This window comes from Chrysochloris asiatica, unplaced genomic scaffold (assembly GCF_000296735.1).
Source record: "Chrysochloris asiatica unplaced genomic scaffold, ChrAsi1.0 scaffold00004, whole genome shotgun sequence".
In the NCBI taxonomy this organism is placed as follows: domain Eukaryota; kingdom Metazoa; phylum Chordata; class Mammalia; order Afrosoricida; family Chrysochloridae; genus Chrysochloris; species Chrysochloris asiatica.
The window spans coordinates 43,650,249-43,659,509 of NW_006408522.1; the positions used below are offsets into that span (position 1 = coordinate 43,650,249).

The 9,261-nt window shown below is 40.6% G+C and overlaps 1 protein-coding gene across 1 annotated transcript; it reads left to right on the top strand.

Annotated features, from left to right (window-relative positions):
- Nucleotides 1-6,325: 6,325 nt before the first annotated feature.
- ZNF770 (zinc finger protein 770) lies at nucleotides 6,326-8,495 on the top strand. Its single transcript, XM_006878222.1, is given in 1 exon segment — nucleotides 6,326-8,495. A coding segment is annotated over 1 exon segment (2,115 nt). The 5' UTR covers nucleotides 6,326-6,380.
- The last annotated feature ends 766 nt before the right edge of the window (nucleotides 8,496-9,261 follow it).

Sequence of the window (9,261 nt, forward strand, 5' to 3'; positions counted from 1 at the left end):
GGAAAAAGCCCCTCCTCCATCTCCCCTTTACTGGGTACTTTGGAGTTTACAATCTTTCCAGAACATTGCCTACTAGCCCCTACAGGGACCATTCTCATTTAAAGTTAGTTTCATCCCCTCCCCATGAACTACTTCTTTGATGGGTATATTCTTATTTTAAAAGAGTCTAGCAGGTGAACCTAGTCCCTTCCTCTTCTCAGAGTTCCCTTTTTTCATGCCAACTTGCTACAGCCAAGATTTCCTTGATTCTGAAGATGGATCACCCACCAACAGCTATTTCTCACAACCACAAAGCCCAGACCATTGACCCTTATTTTATTTCCTCAGACTGTACTTAGTGCTTAGGTCAGTCCTGGCACAGAACACCCCTTATACATGCTATTTTATTATCACCCGCCCTTTGAATAGAGAGAACTAGCTTAGAGCGTTTACTACTTGGTTTACAACTTGGTCTAGTCAGTTTCCTGTAGGGCAGTGAGTCCACTGGTCCAAGCTACAGACTAGTCCAAGTGTCCAGGTGAGATGGAAAATGCACTCTTTACCAACTCATTTTGTTTCTAACCCCTCTATTCCCATACCACCACCATTAAGGTGCTGGGTGAGTAGATTTGGGGAGGAAGGCTCATCTGTAAAGGCCTTTTTCCCCAGGGCGCCCTGAGAGTCACATCCAGTGGTCTGCGGCCCGGAGGTAGGGCGCGGCAGGCTGTTTCCAGCCGGACCGGTCCCAGAGCGTGCCCGAGAGCTGCGCCTGCGCGCTAATCCCATCGCCGCGCCTTCCCTGTGGACTTGCTCTTCTTGCCTTCGGGGCGCCTGTGCCCTGAGATGCGTGGTTGCAGTGTTCCTGTCAGCTTCGTGTGCGTGAAGAGGAGTTCAGGAACCGGGGTGCGAGGTGGGGCGACCCCCGGTGAGAGTCGTGTCTGCCTTGATCCTGCCAAGGTGCCCGGCGGCCCGGAACCGGGGTGACACGACCTTCCCCTTTCCCACCTCTCGCCTCTTGAGTGCGTCTCACGGGGAACGAGAATCTGAGAAGGTACTGAAAGAATGCTTTCTCCGTGTTGAAGGTCGTATCACTTAAGGCAGTTTTGTTAACCTGGCTTCAACCAAAGCAGTGATCACCTTTGCCTTTCCGTACCTGGTATGGGATTTTAAAGTCTCTGGACTCGAGTTCTACCCCTAAGTAAGCGCTTATTGGTTGTGAGCGATTAAGGCGAACACCAGCTGTCTGGGTCCCTGTCCAGTGCGGTCCTACAAAGAGTGACAGGAAGGTTCAAGGCCAAAAGAACAGACACAAGGGAGTGGAGCAGAAGAAATTAAAAAGAAGTTAAAGGCTGTACGATAAATGCCGCCAGAGATTGCTCCCCAACGGAAAGTTTTCTGAGTTTCTCCAAGGTCTTTGTTTCTTGTGAATTTCCTTTTGTAATAGTCTCTTTTCGTTTGAATGCTGTGAAGACTAGAAAATCAACAGCTTTACGGCTTGGATTTCATTGAGGTCAGTTTTTAGAGTTTTCCAGGAATGTGCCTCGCTGCTGTTAATAATGTTCTGCTTGAACCACTGAGCACAATTAGAATTTTATTTTTTATGTTCAGTGTAACTTATCTGTACAACCTTGGGTTTGTCTTTTAAGTGGCTGAAGACCTGACACCTGACACTGGGTAGATGGGATCAACATAGTTTATTAGTCAAATATACTCCTAGCTCAGGGAGGGCATGGAACACCCAGGGCCACCCAGGGACTGCATTTAGGGAATAGAGGGAACAGCCCAGGGCTGTGGGAAGCAAACTCTAGTAGAGTTTAATGAGCAGGGTGGGATTCCTGGTTTAACAAGAGGCTGTGAATAGCTTGTTTGAATAATTCTGCAGCTCATTAGGAAAGTGAAACCCACTACTTCAGGATAAGCAAGAACTGTGTCATAATCCCCTTGGATAAGGAGGGTTATAACCACAGAGCAGAATTTGCAGCTAGACCATTCAAAGAAAGCCCTCCCGATTTTATCAGATGTAAAGGCAGCTCCTGATGTTGGGCCTTTTGTTCAGGGCCCCTGGACAGTGAGAACCAGCTGCTCCTCGGAAACACTATGTAATGGTGCTATGAGTGGACAGGCACTTAGCTACAACAACATAGGGCTTTGGAAGCTGTAAATCTTTATGGGAGCAGAAAGTTTTATCTTTTTCTTGCACAGTGGCTGCTGGGTTTGAATTGCTGTCGTTACAATTAGAATCCTGAGTTTATCCTCAAGATCCAGGGCTGTTGTATTGGAGAAAGTGCAGTACTAGGGAACCAGCATCTCTCTCTCTCTGATTTTCACACTTGCTTGCACTTTCACAGGAAGTGAATAAAAATAAAGATCTGATGGTTACTTTCTGTTTGGCTCATTGTCCTAATTGAGTACCTCAATAGCTAATGGTTCAGCAGGAATTAAGTAAATTACCAAATTCTTGGCAGTTTACCTAGGAGCCCTCCTGTTTCTAAAGGATAAGCACTGAACTGCTACTACAAGGTTCGTAGTTCAAATCCATCAGCTGCTCCATGGGAGAAAGATGAGGCTGTCTGCTTCCAGAAAGATTTATAATATCAGAACCTGTAAGGAGCAGTTCTGCTCTGTCCTACATTGTCTCAGCATGTCAGAATCAACTATGGCATTCGACTGGTGTTTTTCTAAAAAAAAAATTGTGTGGCAGTTTACTGGATTCATGTCTAAATTTTAATGTTCATGACCCTTGTTCTCAGTCAGCATGTTTAAAGATTTTGGAAATTGTTCACCTGTAATTTCTCAAATTCAACATAATGAAAAATGCATATTCAGAGCACCAGCAACTGATGTTGTTATGATAGCTATCTGGTTTATAAAATGAATTTTATAAATATAATACCATTTTCCCTGCTACTCTAGAGTGTTCCTATGAAACCTTTTGCAAGCATTGCTGTTGTTAAGTGCCATCGAGTTGGTTCCAACTCATAGCAACCAGAGTTTGAACCATCAACCTTGCAGTTCAAACCTACCTTGCAGTCTAGCGCATTAACCCACAGTGCCACACCAGGACTCTATTTACCATTAATTTATATAGGAAAAAAATGGGGGCACACCCAGACTAAAAAAAGAACCTACCAAATCATACCAAGTAACACATAATCTTAAAATAACAACTAACATGCATTGTTCACAGATAGTTCAAAGCTTGGTGGCTTGATTCTGAGCATAGTTCCCCGGGAAGCAGCTTGGCACCATCACTCTTGCTGCTCTGGGTGTGTGCTACCTCTCTAACAAACGCTTCACAACAAATGTTACACAACAAAAACCAGTTGAACACTGGCCTTGCTTTCCACCTTTTTTCTCCCCCTGTAAAAGCGAAAATCCTCTTCAGATTTCTTTTGGTTAGTGAAAACAGATACTAATTTAAGTCTTTCATAAAAGCAAAATGGCACAAAATGAATTTTTGAGAATCAGGCATATCTGTAGTGACTTGTAGTCAGATTAGTTTATAGTATGTCTATTTGTGTGACATATTTAGGCTCTAATTGATTTTTTCTTGTCAGTCTGTTGAAGTAATATGAGTCAGTTGAAGAGAACTTGCTTTCCTTAGTTACCTTGTATTATCCTGAGTGTCCTGATCTTTATCAACTTCATAGGTTACCAGACCACTTGGATTTGTTGAGAGTTCCTGGGTCTAGTGTTATGTGAAGAGGTGTGCTATTAAACAGCATTCATACACTTTTTAAACCTCTTCCTACAGAAGTTTCACACAAAAAATTCTATTTCTGTAGCATAATTGTTACGAATCAGACTGCAAACCTCAAGGTCACTAGTTCGAAACTACCTGCTATTCCGCAGGAGAAAGATGAGGCTTTCTGCTCCCATAAAGATTATTGCCTCGGAAACCCTGTACAGGGTCGCTATGAGTCGGAGCCACCAACCACCACTACATAGCTTACGTGTTCCAATAGTTCATGTTTTGTTCTATTTTCTAAAACAAAAATGCTGATCATGATCCATTAAGTTAATTTCACAACCCATGAATAAGTAGTTGCCTGTAGTTTGAAAAATACTGCAATGAAGTAACTAGTCAAAGGTGTTAAAGTGCCGTCAAGTCAGTGCCGACTCAAAGCAACCCATGTAGAGTTTCCAAGCAGTGGCTGGTGAGTTGTAACTACTGACTTAGCGGTTCAAATTGACCTTGTGGACCAGTGCTTTTTTTTTTTTTTTGTCTCCCTACTTTAATTCAGATGGCTGACGAGACCACAGTGGGTGTGTTTTTTATTTTGTTTTTAAGGTGTCTTCTAGGAAAAGACAGTAAATAGTGTATGAGTTGGATATTTGCCAGATCATCTGGCAAAGGAACCCTAAGTTTCTGGTAGGCTTGTTAACTTTGTGCTCTCAACTAGGAACTGCAACATTAGAATGAACAAGCTAGTACAGCATTTTTTGTTTTGAATCTGACTTCTTGTTTATGAGCAGTGCAGTAGAAGGGAAAGGATGAGAGGACAATTTGCTTTTCAGATGAAAGAGTAGGATGTGCTGGGAAAGTGCACACACACAAGTGACTTTTTTTATGTGCCCCCCAGATATCGACAGCAATGCTAGTAAGTCGATTCTGACTCCGCAACCCTGTGGGACAGAGTAGAGCTTCTCCATAGGGTTTCTGATGCAGTAAAACTTTACAGACGTGTACACGAACTCATCTCTCTCTTTCAGAGCAGCTGGTGAGTTTGAACCACCAACCCTTTCAGTTTAGCTGCCCAACACTTAATGCACGGCGCCCCAAGGTTTCCACAAAGGAATATGTTATTGTTAAGTGTCGTCAAGTTGGTTCCAATTCATAGTGACCCTGTATAGGATTTCCAAGGAGCAGCTGGTGGCTTTGAACCGCTGATGTAGCAGTTAACAGTCATAGTGGTGAGGAGAACTGTAGCACCACACCAGGACTCCACAAAGGCATATAAGGAAGGCATTTTTATCTTCAGGTAGCTTTTCAGACCAATGGATCCTTGTATTGTAGTACCTGAGAAGTGAACCCAGTCATCTTTCAATTATTTAGCTCTCTGTTTACTTCATTGCCCCAGTACTTGTCTTTTAGGAATTCCATGAAAAAATAGAAATAAATAGAAAAATATGTTAGTTTCACCTCTGATTGGAGAAATAAAAAAGACAGTAAATTTAGTCATTGTGGTTAGAAACCCTAAACATGATACTGAGCTGTGGTGTAGCACTGTAGAATAAGCACTGGACTGCTAACTACAAGATCGGCAGTTCAAACCCAACAGCCACACCTTGGAAACCTAATACAGGTTGCTATGAGTCAGAATAGACTTGAAAGCATACAACAACAAACATTGTTACTAGGGAGATAGGGGCTCCGAAAAGTTCATGGAAAATGAAGTTAAAAGATACTTGAATTTTTACATGAACTTTTTGAATCCCACTTGTATAAATTGCCTTACACTTTTCCAACACTTTCGCATGCATTACCTCTACCTCCATTGATTCTCACGGCATCCTGGTGTGATGCGCAGGCCAGGAGGCATTTTGCAGATGAGGAATAGAGCTTTTTCCTTTCCCACTACCAAGATCAAAAAGTGGCAAAGTCAGCACTAGAACCCAGATCATCTGGGACATTTCCCCCAGTTGTTCATGATATCCTTTTTGGTCTAAAGAAGCAGTAATTGAGAGTAGATAGTGTTCATGGAGCTAAGAAAATCCACCTTTGATTAATGAACTATTCTGTTCTCCTCAGATCATGTTCCTAATATTCTATAATTGAATGCAAATGCATCTTATGTGACTCTGTGGGTTAATGCATTGGACTGCAAAATCGGATTGAACTGCTAGGTCGGCGGTTCAAGTTCACCAGCTGCTCACTGGACATCCTATACAGGGTCACTATGAATTGGAACTGACTCAACAGCACTTAACAAACAAATAAAAACATTTTAAGTGTTACATTTTTGTGCTTTTCTATCCCACTTATTTTTTAAAGATGAAGCAGTTAAATATAGACAAATCTAATAGCAAACTAGGAAAATTGGAATAGAAGGGCTATAAAAGGTCAAGAAATTCAACTGTGTCCCCATTTAATATAGCATCTCAATTAATAAGAAACTTGCTTTAAAACTACATAGAGTTTTAGATATTTCTTTAAAAAGCTGATCATTTTTCTATGCATGAATTCATTTTTTAATTGTAAAAATAGTTATCAACTTGCTTTTAGACACAGGAAAAGTCCACATTCTCCTTTATCCTTAATATCTTAACCTAAAGAATAAATTATGCATTTTCATCTGAATAAAGACTTTTGAATTAATACATTTAATTTTTCATTTGTAGATATCTGTGGAGTTTAAGGAAGCTATGGAGCTCATCAGAGTATAACACTGAAGAATGTGATGGCTGAAAACCATTTGAAAATGCTGACAATTCAGCAGTGTGAAGGAGCCAACAGACTCCCTAGAAACAGGCCCTATATTTGCAATATTTGCTTCAAGCACTTTGAAACACCGTCAAAATTAGCTAGACATTACCTTATTCATACTGGTCAAAGGCCATTTGAATGTGAAGTGTGTCATAAAACTTTTAGGCAATTAGTTCATCTGGAGAGACACCAATTAACTCATAATCTGCCTTATAAATGTAATATTTGTCAACGCCATTTTAAAAATCTGAAAACATTTGTGAAGCACCAACAGCTTCATAATGAAACCTACCAGAATGATGTTAAACAGGTCAGAAGACTGATGGAAGGCAAGCAAGAAAAGGCAGTTTTGGGAGTTTATCGACCTTTTACCTCAGAGGAGAAATGGGCGTTACACACGTGCTCTAAGCCTGACCCCACATATAACCCTGCAAAGAGAAGAAAGAATAGTCACGCATGTGCAATCTGTGGCAAGATGTTTCCATCACAATCAAAACTCGATAGGCATGCACTTATTCACACTGGTCAGAGACCTTTTAAATGTGTCCTGTGTGGTAAATCTTTCCGACAGTCAACTCATTTAAAGATCCACCAACTCACACATTCAGAAGAAAGGCCATTTCAATGTTGTTTCTGTCAAAAAGGATTTAAGATTCAAAGCAAACTTCTGAAGCATAAACAAACCCATACCAGGAATAGGACCTTTCAGGCTCTTTCGTTAAAGAGTCCAGAATCATGCCCCCTGCCTGATAAATTAAGTACAAAGCAGGAAGGTGTTAAAAATGGTGCTCAGGGTGGATCTGAGGAGAATAATCCATTTGATACCCATTCTATTTATATAGTCCCTTTTCAGTGTCCAGAGTGTGAAGAGTGTTTTGAATCAGAGCAGATTCTGAATGGACACAAGTGTTTTCCTGCCATAGATGGCAAAACTTCAAGCAGGCTCAAAAGAAGCTACAACTATAAAACCGTTGTTAAAAAACTCTTGGCCAAGCTTAAACGTGCTGGGGGTAAGAAATTAGATAACTTCCCATCTGAGAAAAAACTATTTAAAAACAGTTTCTTGAAAAATTGTGATCTTTTTTCTGGTGAGCAGAGCTCTGAACAAACTCAGAGAACATTTATGGGTTCTCTTGCCAAACATGGAACATACAAGACAGTTAGCAATAAAAAGAAAAAAACATTGACTTTGCCATTCTCTTGGCAAAAGAAATCCCAGAGCCAACATGGGGGGAAAACTTTGAAAGGTGTCCGTACATCAGAAAGCATGTTAAGTATGGATAGTTCTGTAAATAATAAAGATGTGTCTGTCTATAGTTCATCAGGTAAGGAATTCTTTAATAATTATGAAATACTTCAAGGTGGTTTTTCAGTTCCAAGTGAAAGTATACATACTGGACATAAAATGTGTCCTTGTGACAAGTGTGAGAAAGTATTTCCTTCTATATCTAAACTACAACGACACTATTTAATCCACACTGGACAGAGGCCTTTTGGCTGTAATGTCTGTGGGAAATCTTTTAGACAGTCAGCTCATTTAAAAAGACATAAATTAACTCATACTGAAAAGATTCCTTATAGACGATCTTTTTGCCAAGTGGAATTTGAAAATTTGAACAAACTTTTCAATCATCCGGGTGATAATGTTAACTGTAATGCTTCCCCGCTGGATCAGGCTCCATTTGGCTTTCAAAAACATGAGGTCTCTGAGTCAGATCAAATATCAGAAATAGACATTAAGGCAGAATCAGAGGATTTCATGTTTGGTCCTCACTGTAGCAGCAGACAGCCCTACCTCTCCACTGCATGTCTGGAGTCAGAGCAGAGCCATCGGGGGCACTGTTGCAGCTGCTTGGAGCACGCTGAGAGGAATGATGGTCTCCTTTACCAATGCAGTGTATGTTCTAAAAGTTTCAGATCGCCATCAAAACTGGAAAGACACTATCTAATTCATGCCGGGCAGAAGCCATTTGAATGCTCAGTTTGTGGCAAAACATTCAGACAGGCTCCTCACTGGAAGAGACATCAACTTACTCACTTTAAAGAACGACCCTAAGAGGAAATGATTGTCTTAAATTCAGTTATATAACTGACACAGTCACTAACACGTTTATGGTTTGTGATGATCTTGTTCTTAAAACCACGTGTCATTTAAGTTGCATTCTTATCCAAAGGCCTACATTAGATTGAATGGGTTTCATAAGCAATTACTTGTCCTGCATGGTGAGGAGGTAATATAAAGAAAATTGATATAGTTTAAGGATAGCCAAATTAATTTTTGGAGGGAAGAACATGGTTTAATGCTGTAAAGTAAGCATTTTATTTGAATATAAGCATATAGTTTGACTATATAATAGTGTTACAAATCCATGGTGCTGTATAAATGATTCTGCCTCATTCATTTTTTAAAAGGAATTATTCCTGACGACATGCCATCTCCATTAAAATATACTAAAAAAGAAAATCTGGGAGGCAAAAATTCTTTCCTAAGTGTAGTAAATTGCTAAATACCGTAGAGTCAGTTCTGGCTAATAGCGACCCTGTATATGGTTTCTGAGGAGCGGCTGGTGGGTTGGAACTGCTAACCTTACAGTTAGCATTCCAGTGCTTACCCTACAGTGCCATACCAGGATCCCAGTGTAGTACATTACTGTTAAGTGCCATTGAGTCAGTTCTGACTCATTGCAACTCTATGAGTATAGAGCTTCTGAGGAGTGACTGGTGGGTTTGAACCACCAACCTTTTGGTTAGAAGTCCAGTAGTTATCATACAGCGCCACAGCAGGACCCCAGTATAGTAAATAGTACCACTGTATTTCATTCATTTTACACTTAACCTGAAAGCGTAATTTTTTC